Source organism: Phoca vitulina, unplaced genomic scaffold (assembly GCF_004348235.1).
Source record: "Phoca vitulina isolate PV1807 unplaced genomic scaffold, GSC_HSeal_1.0 scaffold83, whole genome shotgun sequence".
Lineage (NCBI taxonomy): Eukaryota > Metazoa > Chordata > Mammalia > Carnivora > Phocidae > Phoca > Phoca vitulina.
In genome coordinates this window covers 1,523,415-1,541,836 of record NW_022589786.1, presented here as the reverse complement: position 1 = coordinate 1,541,836, position 18,422 = coordinate 1,523,415, and the positions used below count along the sequence as shown (strand labels likewise).

At 46.6% G+C, this 18,422-nt stretch overlaps 1 protein-coding gene across 2 annotated transcripts in view; it reads left to right on the top strand.

Moving 5' to 3' along the window:
* Positions 1-1,113: 1,113 nt before the first annotated feature.
* Positions 1,114-18,422, top strand: part of LOC116626109 (chondroitin sulfate proteoglycan 4-like) — a 61,991-nt gene continuing 44,682 nt past the window's right edge. The window contains exons 1-3 of one of the 2 annotated variants that reach the window (XM_032395268.1): positions 1,114-1,197; positions 13,462-13,625; positions 13,959-17,528. In XM_032395268.1, coding sequence (XP_032251159.1) covers positions 1,119-1,197; positions 13,462-13,625; positions 13,959-17,528 — 3,813 coding nt within the window. In that variant the 5' untranslated portion in view covers positions 1,114-1,118. Of the gene's footprint in view, positions 1,198-8,732; positions 12,178-13,461; positions 13,626-13,958; positions 17,529-18,422 lie in introns of those variants that run through there. The other variant, XM_032395269.1, reaches the window with a different exon arrangement.

Sequence of the window (18,422 nt, the reverse complement as noted above, 5' to 3'; positions counted from 1 at the left end):
GGGTGGGGGGGGGCAGGAAAGGGGCAAGAAGGAGGGAGCAGTTCCCCTAAAGAAGTAGGGTGAGGCTGCCAGGAGAATGGGGGGCTGCTGAGCTGGTGAGACATGTCTGCTCAAGAGTAAAACAAATTACAGATTGCTGACAAAAAGATCACAATTGGATTCCATGCTTTAAAAAAGAAAAAACTTTATTACAGAACTAAAAAAGGAAAGGAAGGGGATATGAAATCATCTTTAATTTCATTAAGAATGCAATGTCACTAGCATTGACCGCTCTTGTAGCACATTCGTTAGCATTTTGTCAAGCACCAATGTTGCAGAGAACACAGCCAGGAAAACTCCCGGGAAAGAGAAGTTGATCTAGAAGGCCCTTGGCTCTTATTGGTCAGATCCTGTTCTTGGCAGATCCTGCTCAAGTCCATTTTACCAGAAACCTCACACCTGGGTGGAGGCTCTTCCTCTCTATGAGCATGTGGCCCCCATCAGAAGGTGGGTTTCTACACAGGACTCTTGGGCCTTGATTAATTCCTGATAGCGGCTCCAAAAAATTCAATGAAAAAACCTGAGGGACCTTTAAATACAAATGAGGTTCATATTTGATAAGGAATGATTATGTCATCTTATCACCTCCCACTCTTAGTCATTCATCCAACACATACTTGCTGGTGCCAACGCGCCAGGTATACATTGCAGATACAGCAATGGGCAGAACAAACCCCCTCCAGGAGCTCAGTCGGGTCAGGGGAACTAGCCCACCTTCCCCAGCCTCCCTTTGTAACCACCTCCTGCTAGCCCCTTTCACCCTACCGCACCTGTCGCCCGGCGGGGCGGGGGCCACGTACCCTCTGCCCTCGGCGCCTCCTTAGGCCCCGGGCCCCCGTCCCGCCCCGGCCCGGTTTCGCCAGCGGCCTGGGAGAAGGCCCGGCCGGGGCTGGCGCTCGTGACGCGCAACAGCTGCAGGTCGCAAATGCCCCTCCCCGCCCCGGCCCAGCCCCCCGCGCTGGCTTGGGGCGGTGCGCCCGGCCCGGCTGCGGGCCCGGACCGCGGGGCGGAGAGGGGCCGGCGCGGGTAGCTGGGCCGCCGCCCGGGAGTGAGCGCGGGCGCCGGGCCGCCGCGGCGGGATGGGGCGGCTCGGGGCCCGCCGCCTCGTCCTGCTCGCCGCCTGCCTGGGGCTCTGCGGGGCGCGCGGGGCGCTCGGAGGTACGCGTCTAACTTCCCCTCCCGGACCCCTCCCCGGCCGCGCCGCGCCCGCTAGCAGAGGGTGGGCGAGCAGGGACGAGGGCGCGGGCTGGGGCCCTCCCGGGACTCCTGGGGGGCCCCGGGAAAGCGCGCCGCGACCCTGTCTCGAGCTCTCGGGCCGGGCGTTCCTGGGCTGGGCGGCAGGGAGGAGACTGCTCGGCCCTGCGCTGGGGGTGTGGGCGCCGCCGCGGGAAGCTTCCAGCTCCCGATCCCCCCCCACCCGCCCCGCCGCGCGCGGCCCGGCCCCGCCAGTTCAGGGGAGCCCCGGGGTGGGGGCCGTTCCCCAGCTTCGCGGGGCCCTCGCGGCCGATCGGGGATTTCAGAGTTGGACTCCTGGTTGCACCCGGAACAGAGCGAACGAATCCTGCCGCCCTCCCTTCTGAGCCTTTGCAGCTCTGCGCCTGGCCCAGGCCCGGTGAGAGGTACTGGGCTGCACGCGACCCGCAGGCGTTTGGGGCCTTAAACTCGTCCCGAAATTCTTCGGTCTCTGGCCTGGCCTATTGTTCTATAAGTACCTCCACAAGTCCACCTACATTTTCTGGACCTAATTCACTGGAAAGGCTTTGCATTTCCCTGGTGCTTTCCAGAAGTCAAGGATTACTAGTAAAAGCATAATTATTGGGACTTTTTACACAATGAGTACTGCACTTGGGCCTTCTTGCCCTCCATAGCTCCTTGAAATTTAATGTTCAATGAAAGACTTCCTTTGAGATTTTTTAAAGATAAAGCATTCTAAATCAAGGGCCTTGTATCTCTTTATAGGATTCGGATTAAATTCTGAAGCTTATTTACTGCATTTTAGGCATGGAATAGACAGATTGCTGTCTACCCCGCCTCATGATTTCAGGAGGAGCTTCAGAGTCATGTTCCGGCCACGATGGCATCTGTCCTATGGACACTTCACTCTTACCCCAGCTGCTCAGAGTCTGACTGCAGCTCCCCCCCGCCCCAGCTCTGCTCCCAACCTGCTGTATGTGGGCCCTTCCAAGCTCCTTCTCCCCATCTTCCTCCCTCCTTCCTGATTCCTGCCTGGCCCGAAGGGTGGATTGGGCCTGGAATTGGAGGTCTGGGGCTGCAGGCTGAGGCTTTGATGTGGCTTTGAGAGGGAAGGTTCCAGTTGCAGAACAGGGAGATCTGGGAGCGCAGTGAATGGTTCTGATTGGGTGGTGATCCGCCATGAACCAGTGGTCGGTGCAGGGTGATGGCAAGTCCATAACTTCGGAGTCAGATGGACTAGGGCTTCAGACTGGGTGCCATCCTATGTTCTCAGACTGGCTTTGGGAAGGTGAGTTTCCTTCTCTAGGTCTTAATTTTGCATCTATAAAATTGAACTACTAATTTCTTCATAGAGGCTTGAATAAAATACTGTGTAAGACTTCCTTACCGCCAGACAACTACTCAGTAATGCTCATTTCCCTCCTTTTCTACTCATTACCCTCTTTCCTCCTCATCTGTGCAATTACCTTGGGTATGAGGCTAAGAGCCAATGGATTCGATACCCATCGAGGGGTACAGAATGTGGATAGGGAAGGTTTCTCGAATTCCATAGCACGTACAGTAGTTCTCCCTTATCCACAGGAGATAATTCCAAGACCCCCAGTGGATGCCTGAAATCACAGATAGTACCGAACCCTATGTGTACTGTGTTTTTTCCTATAATGCATACCTATGATAAAGTCTAATTTGTAAATTAGGCATAGTAAGAGACCAACAGCAATAACTCACAATAAAATAGAACAACTGTAAAACTATACTATATTAAAAGTTATATGAATATAGTCTCACTCTCTCAAGAGTTTTATTATACTGCATTCACCCTTCTCATGATGCTCTGAGATGAGAAAATGTCTATGTGATGAGATGAACCAGGTGAATGACGTAGGCATTGTGACGTAGCTTTAGGCTGCTATTGACCTTCTGAAGATATGTCAGAAGAAGGATCGTCTGCTTCTAGACCATGATTGGCCACGGGTAACTGAAATCATAGATAAGGGAGGACTACTGTACTTTTAGCACATATACTGTTCCTCATCCATGGCTCTAATGGCAGCCCAAATATTGGATACTGAGGTCTTATCAAAGTATATATACACAATGGAATATTATGCAGCCATCAAAAGGAATGAAATCTTGCCATTTGCAACGACGTGGATGGAACTGGAGGGTATTATGCTGAGCGAAATAAGTCAATCAGAGAAAGACAAGTATCACATGATCTCACTGATAGGAGGAATTCTTAATCTCAGGAAACAAACTGAGGGTTGCTGGAGTGGGGCGGGGAGGGATGGGACGGCTGGGTGATAGACATTGGGGAGGGTATGTGCTATGGTGAGCGCTGTGAATTGTGTCAGACTGATGAATCACAGACCTGTACCTCTGAAACAAAGAATACATTATATGTTAAAAAAAAAAAAAAAAAAGAAGAGGGGCGCCTGGGTGGCTCAGTCGTTAAGCGTCTGCCTTCCGCTCAGGTCGTGATCCCAGGGTCCTGGGATCGAGCCCCGCATCGGGCTCCCTGCTTGGTGGGAAGCCTGCTTCTCCCTCTCCCACTCCCCCTGCTTGTGTTCCTGTTCTCCCTATCTCTCTCTCTCTAATAAATAAATAAAATCTTAAAAAAAAAAAAAGAAGATAGTAAGTAGGAAGGGAGAAATGAAGGGAGGAAAATCAGTGGGGGAGACGAACCATGAGAGACTATTGACTCTGAGAAACAAACTGAGGGTTGTAGAGGGGAGGAGGGTGGGGGGATGGGTTAGCCTGGTGATGGGTATTAAAGAGGGCACGTTCTGCATGGAGCACTGGGTGTTATACGCAAACAATGAATCATGGAACACTACATCAAAAACTAATGATGTGGTGTATGGTGATTAACATAATAATAAAGAAGCTACTTTGGGGCACTTTGAAGAATATCTTCTTGAGTAGCTAGATGTGTGATCTGATTTTAGGTTTCTTTCTGACTTCCTTGGATGATTCAGGCTGTTGCTTTGAAGAAATCTAATTGTCAAACGTAGGTGAACTCAGCTCTCAGTCCTTGAGGGACTAATGTGTCCTCACCTTGGAAAGTCTCGCCACAGCAGGGAGCCGCTTTGATAAAGAGATACTGTCTCAGTAAGAATATCCTTAGCGTACACCCTCAGCATATCCCTATTTGCAAATAAAATAATGAATCCTACTATCACTGACTACTTTCTCAAGGTACAGCGTGTACTTAGCACTAGACTCACGTTCTCGATAGTTCAATAGTTTTTGACTACTTTCTTATCAGATCCCATTAGAATATTATTGCTCTGACCTTGTACCAGCGCTGATGAAGAGCTTCAACAGGAGGAGGAGAAAGGCCAGCCCTTCCAGTTCCTTTTGCATTTACTGGTCCTTGCATTATTTCTCTATATTTTTAATCTTTGGCTTGCTTGCAGGAATTTTAAAAAGCAACTGATCCTGTTAGTGAGGATTTGTTTAGTTAACGGTGAGATAACAAAATTGTAAGCCCAGTTGTCCAGGCAGACCACGTGTGGTGCGTCGCTGAATGGGAAAGAGAGTGAGGGCATCAGCGTCCATCTTTCCGTCAGTGTAGAGTTCCCACTGCTCCCTCAGGGAGACTTGCGTACCCAGCAGGTGACACATGGCTGGTCTCACCCGGGCAACTGAGGCAGGACGCCCATCAATCCGTAAATTAGAGATGAAGAAAGAATTCTTATTGTTCTAGATTCTTATTTTTTTTAGATTAAGGCAGCCTGTGAATTCATAGTATTTTCTTCTGGCTCCATGGTGAATATCTTGGCACCCCACTTTGCTATTTCTTTCTTCCTTTCTTTCTTCCTTTCTTTCTTCCTTTCTTCCTTTCTTTCTTCCTTTCTTTCTTCCTTTCTTTCTTCCTTCCTTCCTTTCTTTCTTTCTTTCTTTCTTTCTTTCTTTCTTTCTTTCTTTCTTTTTCTTTCTTTCTTTCTTTCCTTCTTCCTTCCTTCCTTCCTTCCTTCCTTCCTTCCTTCCTTCCTTCCTTCCTTCCTTTCTTTCTTTCTTTCTTTTCTTTCTTTTTTCACTTTCCATTTCTACCTAAGGCTGTGGTGTCCGGACCCAAATGCTCACCGTGGCCAGAGTGTCACGGTGAGCCAAGCACCAGCTGATGCAGCAGGAAGGGACCCAGCGTGGTGGCCCCTGGGGCTGGAACATCTGTGAGAATGGGTAGGTCCCGGGGTGGCCTGATCAGCCGACTCACGCAGGGAAGCCACACAGTCCAGGTGTTTGATTAAAATCACTTTTATTTAAAATATCTTAATTCAGGGGCGCCTGGGTGGCTCAGTTGGTTAAACGACTGCCTTCGGCTCAGGTCATGATCCCGGAGTCCCTGGATCGAGTCCCGCATCGGGCTCCCTGCTCGGCAGGGAGTCTGCTTCTCCCTCTGACCCTCCCCCCTCTCATGTGCTTTCTCTCTCATTCTCTCTCTGTCAAATAAATAAATAAAATCTTAAAAAAATAAATAAAATAAAATAAAATATCTTAATTCAGTATTTAAAAGTAGAGCTGCACAGGCCATAAAAAGCACAAATAAAACTCATAACCTCTGCTTCTGGGGCCTTTCCCAGTGCTCCTGCTTTATTCCCCTCTGTATTCCTGGCACGTAGTCCAGGACCTACAAATGACAGGTGCCCAATAAATCGGAGCACCTGAATGAGTGAACGCACCTGGGGACTGTGGAAGGCAGAATGACAGCTCCCCAGGGAAGTTCACATCTTAATGCCCAGAACAGAGAATATGTTGCTTTATGTGACAAAAGGGTCTTTCCAGCTGTGATCCAGTTAAGGATTTTGAGATGAGGGATTACCTCCGATTATCCATGTGGGCCCTAAGCAAACACAGGGTGTTATAAGAGGGAGAAGGTGATATGTTGGAAGCAGAGGTTGAAGTGATGTGACTGCTGGCTGGGGCCACCAAGAAATGTGGCAGTGTTCTAGAAGTTGCAAAAGGCCCGGAAACAGATTCTCCCCTCCAGCTGCCAGAAAAAATGCAGCCCAGCCGACACCTTGATTTTAGCTCCTACTGGACTACAACAAAATGCCACAAATGTTGTAATGGCTTAATATGTTTGGACTAACTAGTCTCCAGAATTGTAAAGCAACAGATGGGTGTCATATTAAGCCATTACATTTGTGGTAATGTGCTGTGGCCGCAATAGGAACTGGGGCCACGGGCGGGGCATCCAAGCTAGGACATGGGCTCTGTGTCACTAAAGAGGGAGCTGTCAGCTCAACCAGCATCCAGCCAGGGACCAGGACTGCCTCACAGCTTCATTCCAGGGGTGCTTCGGAAGCTACGGAGCCTCCAGGAATAGCTCTCCCTGGAGTGGTGCGGGCCCCGTCTGCGTGACCTTATGCGGAGGCAGACGGTGGAGGATGCCCCCCTGAGAGGAGCGCAGGGTGGGGCAAGGGCTGGTTTTCTCTTTGCGACCTGAGCAGTTGGCATGGAGACTCCTGTTTGGGGAGGGAATGAAAAGTGAGAACGTGGTGGGTCCTGTTCTACAAGAAGAATTCCAGGCCCCAGATTGCCCTGGCCCCACCTGCAAATCCAAGATTTGCATCTTCATGGTGGTCCTGGGCCTGCTAGCCACTCTTTCCCCGCCCTCCTACGGGGCCAGCAACACGTTTGGCCCAGAGATGTGGTCCCAGAGGCCCCTGTCACCCCCTAAGCCGACTTAAGCAACTGCCCATCCTGAGCCATGGAGCCATACCTCTTCGCTCACTGACTCTCCTTCCCGACTTCTGTATCAGTGGACCTGAGTTTAGTGGGAGAGACTCTTAGAACTTCCCTTGTTGGGGATCTGCTTTTAATGAACCCAGGAGGTTGGGCCTCTCCGGGCATGTTAGATGTTTGTACTAAGTTATTTCATACTTGGAAGTTTTCTTCTTCCTCAGAGTGTTCTGGATGGTTAGTTATCTCTTGAATAAATATTCAGCTGCGGTGTGATAAAGCACGCAGCGTCAGTGCCACAGGAACACCTCGGAGCAGATCTGTGAGGTCAAAATGTGGCTTTTCTTTCCAAGTGCAGTGACTCCCCTCACGGGGTCGGTGGGAGGAAGAGCTGCTTTGTAATGTTGGCGCTCCTCGGAGCACCTCATCTTAGGACTTTGTTTCTTCGTTGTTGTTGTTTATTTTATTTATTTATTTTTAAGATTTTATTTATCTGTTTGACAGAGAGAAACGCAGTGAGAGAGGGAACACAAGCAGGGGGAGTGGGAGAGGGAGAGGGAGAAGCAGGCTTCCCGCCGAGCAGGGAGCCCGAAGCCGGGCTCGATCCCAGGACCCCGGGATCATGACCCGAGCCCAAGGCAGACACTTAACACTACCCAGGCGCCCCTCATTTTAGGACTTTGTATAATGCAAATGCTTTAGCAGAGAAGTTTGTTTTTGTGGTTTTGTATTTTAATTTTTAAAATAAGCTTCTACGCTTGTGATGTATCATCTATACGATACGTTTGGAAGAAAGGCGATACCTAAAAAGGTACGGTATAAAATTGTCGACAATGTGATGTTATGAAAAGGCAGCTCTAGTTTTCAGGGAATACAGACAGTTCTGAAATCTCTTTTTTGGGAATACTTTCTTAATTAGTTTCTACGGTCACCAGGCTGAACTGATTGTGTTCTAAAATCCAGAACCGTTGTGTCTCCTCCCAACTAGAAACGTATCTTCCCCATTGTGTGCAGAATAAGGTGCAACCTTCTCAAGATGGTATGTAAGCCCCCCCCACCATCAGTGGGTCCCTGCCCGTGGGGATCCAGTTGGTCAATCAGCCATTTGCTCCCCAAACGTTCACTGAGAATTCCTCGTCATATATGTACCAACAAAACAAAGCAAAACAAAACTGAAGCTTCCCTCCCGGGGTCCTCCTCTCAGTGAGTGGATCGCTAGCCAGAAATCCGGAAATTCATCTAGGTTGCCCCCTTGACCTTTCCCCTTCCCTCCTAGACAGTCCAGCTTCTAAAGGATCCCTTGAACCCACCTGCTTCTCCCCCTGCCTGCTTCCCTACGCCCTACCATCCCTTTGAGCCCATTTCCTGCACTTCAGCCAGAGCCATCCAAATTGCAATCTGGGCACAGCATTTCCCTGTTTGATCCCTTTATGGCTGCCCTTGAATAGAGTCTGAACTCTTACCTTGGCTTCCAAAGCTGTCATTTATTGGGCGCCTCCTATGTACTGAGCACTCTTGGAGGCACTGAGGCCTGAGCAGTGAGCAAGACTAGCAAAGGCCCCTGCCCTCAAAACCTCACATTCTGTTTGGGATGGCTTGGGACTGGAGCTGGATAATAACCCAGGAAACAAAGAAGGTAACTAGGGCCTAGAAAAGAGTTGCCACTTTAAACTGACAGTTCCGGGAAGGCCTTTCAGCCCTCTGACCGTTTGCCCCCCGACCCCTCATACCCCTGCCGCATCCACCCCGGCTGCTCCCCCCTCACACTGGGCTCAGCCAGAGTGGACCTTTGGCTCCTTACAGTCACTGGTCTCTTTCTCTCCTATCTCTCCACTTGTTTCTCTCCTCTTACTCTCGCCCGTCCCTCACTAGGTCTTTCTGGAAGCCATTGTCTTGCCTGCTGGAAACACCCTCAGTCCATCCCCTTTGACTAGGCCGAGTGCTTCTGCTGTGCTCTCCATTTCCCTGGTACTAAGCCACTCTAATTGCTTGATTGGCAGTCTATGTCATTCACCTTTGAATCCCCGTGTTTGTGGTTTATTTGGTATATTTGTGGACAGCACAAGTATATGTATAATGGGCCACTTAAATCTGTCAGGGAGAGACACTTTATAGGCACAGTACTCCTTCCCTCATACCCCAGCGGGGCCCCGAACAAGCTGCTGTTGTACCAACTGTCTAATATCCTGGATCGGACATACTCTTCTTTTTGAGCAGCTTTCCCTTCTGATAGACTGCAAGCCCCCATAGTCTCAGTAACTTCCTGCTTCCAACTCCTGATAGTACCTGGCACGTAGTATGTGCTTAATAAATAGTAAACCAAAATACCCCCAAACAAGCAAAACCCAAATCAAACAGACATACATACAAACAAAAACAGGAAGATGTAGTTTGGAAAAAGAAGTGGGAACTATTTCTAAGGTAGATAAAATGAATCAAATAATCACTAACCACCCTCCCCCCAGGGAGAAATTATAGAGAAATAGAAATGTTTACTTTCCCTGAAAAGTCTTTTACCCACCTTATTGCCAAACTTTGGCTTCCATTCAACCATTTCACCTTTTACAAAAGCACATAAAACCAGGAAGTTGCTCTGATTTTTGTTCACCTTGGCTTGCCCTACCCATGTAATACTGAAATCACACCTTCTCCTTCCCTGCAGGTGGAGATCACCTTTCCTTTTCCTAGGACCCAGTTTTTCTTGTGCTTCGATTGGCTTCTTACTATTATTTTGAGGCACTTACTAGGAGCCACAGAAGTTGAGGTCAGTTTGGAGATCTGTGAGCATGAGACTGGCTTCAGGCTGTCAGACCAGTGGTTTTAAACCTGCTTCCTTGTTTTTCCCCTGAGGCAATGGAAATTTCTAGCCACCAGCTGATCCTGGAATTGATTTAGTGCCAAGAAGGTGAACTGTGGGAAAATATAATATTACTTAGTCATTCTCAGCAGTAGATTTTATGATTTAGAAAACATTTCCTGGTTTTGAGAGCTTAACAATACAGCCTCTAAGTCTGTAAAAGTCAGAGTGAGGGGATTCAGTAACCAGAGGCCAGGACCATACACAAGGTAGGATAGCTAGTGGGTTTGTAAATGCTTGTTTTGTCTTTCTGACCTTATTGCTACATTCTCGTTTTCCTGAATTTAATTATTAATGGCTGTTTTTTCACTAAAGAAGAGTGCTTATACCTACCTGAGAAAGTTTGTAGAGACCATATTCATCTCTGTATCAGCTTTGTATCTTGGTGAACTACCTGTTGACTCTACATAAGTCCCTAAGCTTCTCTAGGCCTGAGTTTACTCAATTATAGAATGAGGGTCTCCTAGGTTAGTGTAGTTTGGTTCATAAATGCTTGCTTGCTACTTATCTTAGATTGGGTTCCCTAAAGAGAACAGCATAGGCAGGGATTCTTGTGCAAGTAAAATGCTGAGTGAGGGGACCAGGAAAGAGCTATAAGGAAGGAGGGAAGCAGGATAGGGCAGGAGAAGAAACCAAGCAAAGATCTGGGTTTAACTGACCTAATCTCAGCCTGATCCCAGAGAGAGCTCTAGGATATGAATAACACAGAGCTCTACATATTTTATATGTCTGTTTCAATCAGTCATTGGCTATAGGTCCCCCTCTAGGGCAGGGGGTATAATTTCACTGAAATTTCTGGATAGCACAGTGAAACAGCTGGAGGATGGGTGTACCAACTTGTTAAAAAGGGATCTCAGTGGGCTACCAACAGAACCTATTATGCTACCTGTGGCCAGGCACTGTGCTAGGTATTGGAGAGGGAAAGATAAACAAAGAGATGGTTCCTAATCATAGGAAACTCATGGAATATTCCAGGAGATAGATGAATAAGCGAGGAATTTCAGTACAACATGGTGAATGCTGGAATAAAGGAATATGCAGAGTGTTGTAGGAACAGAGAAGCAGACATTGCAGATTGGGTTCCTCAGGAAGCAGAATCTAAGATGGAGATAATCATGCAAGAGCCTTATCAAGGACTGTTCTTAGGGATCAACATTTGTTCTCAGACCCATATATTTATACCTCCTGGAGATATAACAGTAGGTGTTTAAAGATCTTTAATTTAAAGACCGTGTAAAGATCTTTCATGTAAAGTCTTGGAGGATGGGCCCTCACTCCAACAGAGTATTGCTTCTGAGGTTGTGATTCACATGTACCTTCATCAGGTTGTTCAAACACTCTGTCGGGTCCTCAGCTTCAGCCGTGTAATGTATGACAGGCCAGTGGATCCTATGGTCTTAGGCCCATTACCACACCTTCCTTGGAGTAAAGGGTGTGTCTTTGACTGATGTGATGCTATTTGGCCTCCCCTATTAGTGGATTAAACGTTCCATGAGCTCTTCATATAATGGTGCTATCTGAGGCAAGAAAGGCAAATATATACCCAGAATATGTGTCTATTTTATTTTTTGAAAGGAATCACTGGCCATTCTAAAAAGAAAGAGTTTCACTGAAGTCAGCTCAACACCAAGTGGACAGTTAGTCTCTCTTCAAGGGATAGTAACATATTAGGGATTGGTGTTGGATTCTGTTGGAGGCATGTTGGGCATTCAGCAGGAGCAGTACCTAGGAAAGCCTTGGGAAGAGGGAGCCCAGACTATTGGGTGCATGAATAGATTCCATCCCTACCACCATAGCTACCTATTGGGGGCAGATGACAGAGGCTGGCTGAGGTCAACTGACCAAGTCACTCTGTATGCCTTGTTGTTGAATGCATATTCTGTGGTGGATGTTTTCTGGTGGGCATTAACATGCAGTATAATGATTTTCCCACTTAATGCGTCAATCCCAGACCTCCTTATTCCTACTCTTTCAATCTTCTGCATCCTGGGCTCTTGACCATATGGCCAGGCCATTTGCCACTCTCAATCAGTTTTTATTTATTTCAACCTCTGTCCACTTCTCTCTGTGTGTAAAGTGGATGATTAAGCGTTCTACCCAAAGTTCTATCCACTTGGAGGATTTTTTCTTCCTAGTGTTTTTCATGGCCGCCGCTAGAGGGAGCTATGGTGCAGTTGGAGTCTTGTCATCACGCACCCGTATGATGAAGCTGACTCATCTGTGAACCATGCTCAGGTGTTCTGTTTCTCCAACAGCTGGTACCACGAGATTCACCCATGCAGCCATATGTGTGAGCTGAGGAAAGGTGCTGGGGCAAGAATGGCGATGATGGAGCTCCGGGGCTACCATCTTGTGTGCTCGCTTGTGCCTTCTGGTCCTATTTATGCTCAGTCCCGGAGGTACCACTTTCATCTCTTTCATCCATCTGTCATGGTAATTCTGTCATGTCTGTCTCAAAGACATTTTCTATGCATCTAGGAGCCACTTTAGCAGTGGGTTCACACCATTTCTGGTAGTCTTTGCCAGGGTGTTAGATCCTGTATCCTTGGAGAGTGCTCCCAAATCTATAAACTCTTCCTTATCCAACTTCACGCTTTGCCCCCTTGATCAGGTACCCCCAGTCGTATGTGTATTCTGGCAGCTACAGGTAGTAGAATACACCTGGAGAGGTCCCACGGCTACACTAGGCTCTAGTCCTTTTCCACCCATATCAAGCCCAACATGTCCCCATACAGGTTATGTTGTGACTTAACCTTTGTTTTTGGTCTAGTGGCCAGGAGGAGAGATGGGAGTGTATCTTCAGAGGTTAAATGCTGCTTGTGGAGAGAAGCCTCTGCATCCTCTTTCGGCAAGGGCCATGCCAGCCCTAATGGGGGAATAGGCCACTTCTGCAGGCTAAGAGGTTTCAGAGAGAACTAGGGACCCAAGGTATTTGAATGCCTCAACCCAGATGTCTCCAGTTCCTTATGTCAAGGTTCTATTCTTTCCCAACCAGGGTCTTAGATTTGTCACAGCAAGCCTGTCATAGATGGGACTTTAACTCTATTTGCAGCTGACTAGTCTGATGATTAATTCCTGGGTGGGCATCTTACCTTCCACTGGTCTCCTGCTGTAGGAAAGGAGGACTCTATATGCTACCAGGGAAGCCCTCTTGCTTTTATACTTAGCTTGTAATTGTCAACTGATCTTTCCTAGCTTTTCCTTATCTTTTTCCAAAGCTTCATTCAAATTTAGCAATAGACACCCAATTCCATAGTCCTCATAGCTACTATTTGCACTGTATCTTTCATGGCTTGATCTTTCATAGCTGGCTAATGTGTTCCCTTCTGCTCTTACACCAGTTCACCACCAGTGGTTTGGGATTATCCCTGTGACAGGGAAGGAACCGGGATTGGGTACATGGAGAAATAGACTTGCAATTCAGTTTCAACAGGAGCCTCCACCATCCTTCTTGAGAGTTCTAAAGATAGACTGACCCATCAGAGCTGTTTTCAGTTGGGGCAAGAGAACACAGCCTTTGTATCCCCCACATCAGATCTGTGGGCTACCCCAGGAACCAGCTGTGGCCTTGGGCAAGGCAGCTTCAGCAGGGCAGTCCCTGAAGGGAGATGACAATCTAAAGTGGAATTGTCATTGTGTAATATATTTACTCATTTACACTCCTTTTTAAAATTTTTCCCTAGCATCTTTTTATGGTGAAAGTTATGTGGAGCTCAACATCATAGAAGTTTCACCTGAGTTATCTCTTCAATTAAAATTTCAAACCAGCAAACCACAGGGATTACTTTTTCTTGCAGCTGGGAAAAATGACTACTGTATAATAGAACTTCTATCAGGAAACTTACGGGTAAGATTTTCTTAAATCTTTAAAAACGTGTAAGTTTTCAATTACTGGAGGAAAAACCGTGAGAAAGAAAGAGAACAAAATAGCTATCCATTTGATTACTGTTATTTTACTAGAATAAAATCATGTGCCATTTGAAAAGTTGGGATATCCTCTGATTTTACCAGCATGCCTGAAATATTCTGACTCTGAAATTTTTAAACTTCATTGTGTAGTCCATACATGTGGAAAGTGGTTTCAAGTCCAAGTTTCTCTCTCTCTCTCTGTGAATGGCCCTGTTTTCTTAATAAAATACTATGATATGTGATTGATTAACTATGATTCTTTCTATTTCAGGTGAGGGTGAATTTGGGTGCAGGTGAACAAGTGCTCCTTTCTGAGCAAAGACTTCGTATGGATGACCTGGATTGGCATTTAGTGGAACTATACTATGTTAAAAACAATCTCTCTCTGGTTATCGACAAACAGTATGAGACAACTGGCCAGATCACTGGTGGGATGCACAATTTGCACTTTCAACATGGAATCTACATAGCAGGCCATGGTGGACTTGACATCCCTTACCTAGATGGAGAGCTCCCCAATTTCCGTGGATGTATGGAGGATGTGGTATTTAACCAGAGGGAGATCCTCGCATCCCTCAGGTCTTACCCTGGTTTTAAGAAAGTTTATGAGGTGTCACTAGGATGCAGTGATGAATTTTTTGCAGGGGAGGATGAAGCCATCAATTTCTTTAGCTCCAGATCCTACGTTACCTTCCCAGAATGGAGGGTACAAGGGGAAGGGCTGTTGGAATTTGCTTTGCAGACTGGAACTCAACAAGCTTTGCTTTTATTTCAGTCAGGTAGAGAAGGAGATTTTGTTGCTTTGGAAATAGTGAATGGTCTGTTGAAGGCTCGTGTAGGAAGGAGCAAAAGTAACACCCAGCTCTCTTCTTTTAGCTTAATTAGTGACAACAAGTGGCACGTTATTCAACTCAAATTCACTGGAAGGTATCTGGACCTGATGGTGAATGAGCAAGGGGTAAGGACGTTGCTGCCTTTGCAAAGCCAACCATTTGTATCGGAAGGTCCTCTCTTCGTGGGAGGTCTTGATAACCGTAAGGGAGAAGAAGTTAAGAAGTTAGAACTTGCCTCTGTGTCCAGGAAATCTGCCCGAGGAATCTCTTTCAAAGGGTGCTTAAGAGGCTTGGAAACCAACTCAGAAAAAAGAGCATTAAAGAATGCCCTTGTGTCCAAAGATGTAGCTGCCGGGTGTAAATTGCAGAGTAGTGATAATGAAAACCCTTTCATAACGACAACAGAAAACCTGCTTCGGTCAGAAGTTTCCCTTTCCACTGCCGTCCCCGAGGCAGGCAAGCCTTTTCTTCACCATGCGAGTAGCTATTTCTTGAGTCTGAATACCTTGGAGGTCCAAGAAGGTGGGCGAGCGTTACTGGAACAAAGGCACATGAACGTGGATGTGGCATCGGAAGATTTGGGCATCCATCCTTCTCAAATTCTATTTAAAATAGAGGAAATGCCCCTTCATGGGTTCCTTCGAATCGATGTTTCCCCTGCGCAGAGAATGGAGGAGGCTTTCACTATGTTAGATTTGGGGCAAGGGAAAGTTTGGTATGTCCATGATGGTTCAGAAGAACCGAGGGATTTTTTCACATTTTCAGTCTCGTCCAAGAACAAGAAGGAAATGCCGTTATACCTGCAAGGACATGTTCCATATGTGTTTAACATTACCGTCCTTCCAGTAAATGATCCCCCAGTCCTTAAACTCCCTGAAGGAAACTTGCTTCTCCTGTTTGAGAATTCTAAGAAACGACTGACTCCAAATATAATACACGTGTCAGACCCTGACACAGATTCCTTGAGTCTTAGTTTCTCAGTTCTTGGCAACTTCAGTTCAGATGCTGGGTTTTTAGAAAACACCAATGGTCCTGGGAAAGCCATTAATGGCTTTACGCATGGGGATTTAAGAGATGGCAACATTTTCTACGTGCACAGAGGTCATCGGAACTCCCGGATCCTTCTGAGAGCAAGCGATGGAGAGCTGGTTAGCAATACGGTAGTGTTACGGCTCGTGGCTGTTCCTTGGGACTTTGAAGTGGCTGTTAGAACTGGGGTAGTCGTCCAGCAGGGTGGCACGGTTCTGATTACACAGGGTAACTTGTCAGTGGAGGTTAACGGTGAACCCCACGAGATGGAGACCCGCTATGCTATCACTCATCCACCCCAATTTGGCCAGATTCAGCGGCAGGGGTCAAGGGACGAATGGAAACAAGTTAGTACCTTTTCTCAGCGTTCCATTGATCGGGGTCGTGTCCGGTACCACAGTACATTTCAAGAATTACAGCTAGAAAATGTTACAGATCACTTTAAATTTAAAGTTAACATAGAAGGAAAAATCAGTGAAGAGTTGACGTTTCCTATTACCGTACACTGGCTAAAGTTTATACTTCTGAAAAATGTTCCTCTCGAGGTCAGGAAAATAGGCAGACAAGTATTGAACTCTGATCATCTGCAGGCTGTGACGGAGGGTGTGGACGTAGCTCAGAGAGAACTGCATTTTAAGTTACTGACCCCACCTAAGAAAGGAAAATTGCTAGTTGGCAATAAAGTTCTAAAAACAAACTCCGTCTTCAGCCAACAAAACATTGCAGACTCTAAGATAAGTTATGAGCCACAGGAGAGGCCCAGGGAAGACACACAAGATACATTTAGGTTCTTGATTGTTGCAAAACACATAGAATCAAAAGATTATACTTTCAGAATAAACTTTGAAGCAGATAAGACACGCATTATTGTAACTAACAGAGGATTATTTGTAAAAGAAGGAGGAGGGAAATTAATTACAAAATCGGAATTATTTGCTCAAACACTGGACAATCAGACCTTCCAATATAAAATCACCAAGAGTCCTCAACACGGGAAGCTGAAACTGGTTAACTTTTCAGATCCTCTGGGAAGTCGTGACAATATCACCGCATTCACTGATCAAGACATAGTAGGTGAGCGGCTGATGTATGTCCACGATGACTCTGAGACCCAGCATGATGAATTCCTCCTTGTGGCCTCTGCCACAGGACCAGGCCAAGAGGGAGTGGTCAGGCATCTTGACACGGAACATTTATCTACAGAAATCAAAGTTGCCATTTCTGTAGAGTTAAAGAATGATGAGAAACCAGTGCGTGTGGTAGATAAGGTCTTTCATGTTGTGAGGAATGGCCAGCGCCTACTGACCCTGGCAGATCTCTGTTACCATGACCCCGACTCAGATTTTGATGATGGGCAGTTGCTGTATTCCAGGCGGGGCATCCCAAATGGGGACCTGGTGAGAGCCACTGATCTGTCTCAGAAACTCTACCAGTTCAGGCAAGAAGACCTGCGGGAAGGGCGAGTGCTCTTCAGACATCGGGGTGCAGACTCCGCCCGCTTTGTGCTGTTCGTGACAGATGGTGTCCATTACACATCATCCCTTCTTGAGGTCAGTGTGTCAGACCCTTATGTCCAGATAGCCAACAACACGGGGCTGGTTGTACAAAGAGGAGAGGACAGCAGCCTCACAACAACTAACCTCAGTGTCACCACAAACCAAGATGTCAGAACAGACCACGAGATCGAATTCTACATGCTGCAGCCCCCAAAGCATGGCAGAGTGCTGGTCAACCATTCAGTGTCCCACTCATTTTCCCAGCACGACTTGAAGCAAGGACATGTGATTTATAGGCATGATGGCGGCGGCAACTCTGATGTGTTCAACCTGACGGTGAAAGTTAAAGAGATATATATAGACGTGGGCATCTATGTACGAATGTACTCAGAAAGTCACCAACATCGCACCCAAATTCTGCTCATTAAGACCCTTGTAGTTGAAGAAGGAAAACCAGTAAAACTGAGTAGAGGAAGACTCCAGGTAGGTAGTTGTCCTACCACCAAGCATTCTCTCTCTCCCAGAGTAATCTGCTTCTAAGAGCTATTTTTGTGTTGATTTCTCCCTGGTATTCAGAATGACTTTTTTTCTAAACGTAAATGCCTTTGAAAAGAAAAGCTGGAAAGTTTCATGATTTTGACACTACTGATTTTCCTATAGTTGGAAATGGAATATAAGTGATACTAAGCTTTATGTTAAAGCCGAGTGCACACCAGCACACAAGTATGTATGTTTGTTTAGTGTAGAATGAACTGGGAATGAGGAGATGATGTACATATTATAGTAAATTAAGAGATCTTTACTTTTTTCATTTTTTATAGAAACGCTGCCAATATTTCATTTGATCTGAGTTACATTTGTGATGTGATGAAGCAGGGTATAAAAATTTAGAGAAACTTAAACATAAAAAGGGTTCCTAAAACAGCAGAGGATGCTATCCTACACAGTTAATTTCCTTAGCTCTGAAGGTGGCCTCATTTCGTTTCCTGAAATTGATGGATAAAATCGGTGCAGACTAGTGGAATGCCAGGGGTGAGACCTTGTACCAGAAGCTACCTGGTTTCCTGGGGCTCCTACTTAGAAACTTCCAGCAGGCAGAGCCCTGCTGATCAGAGTTAGGAGAGAGTGTTTGTTTTAGGGTAATCCTGTACAGGGTTTGTAAACTGTGATTTATGACAGCTGGCCACAAATACAGGCTATTCTGAATATACCCTCAGGACTGCAAAGGAGTTTACTTGTTTGCTAAATGCAGCCAATAACATCAAGAAGAAATGAACCCAAATCAGAAGCAGTTTACTAAATGAGTTTGCCTGAGGAAATATGGGGCTCACCAGCAGTTCTCAATTCTTTTTTAGGATCTTGGAGAGTTTATGTTTC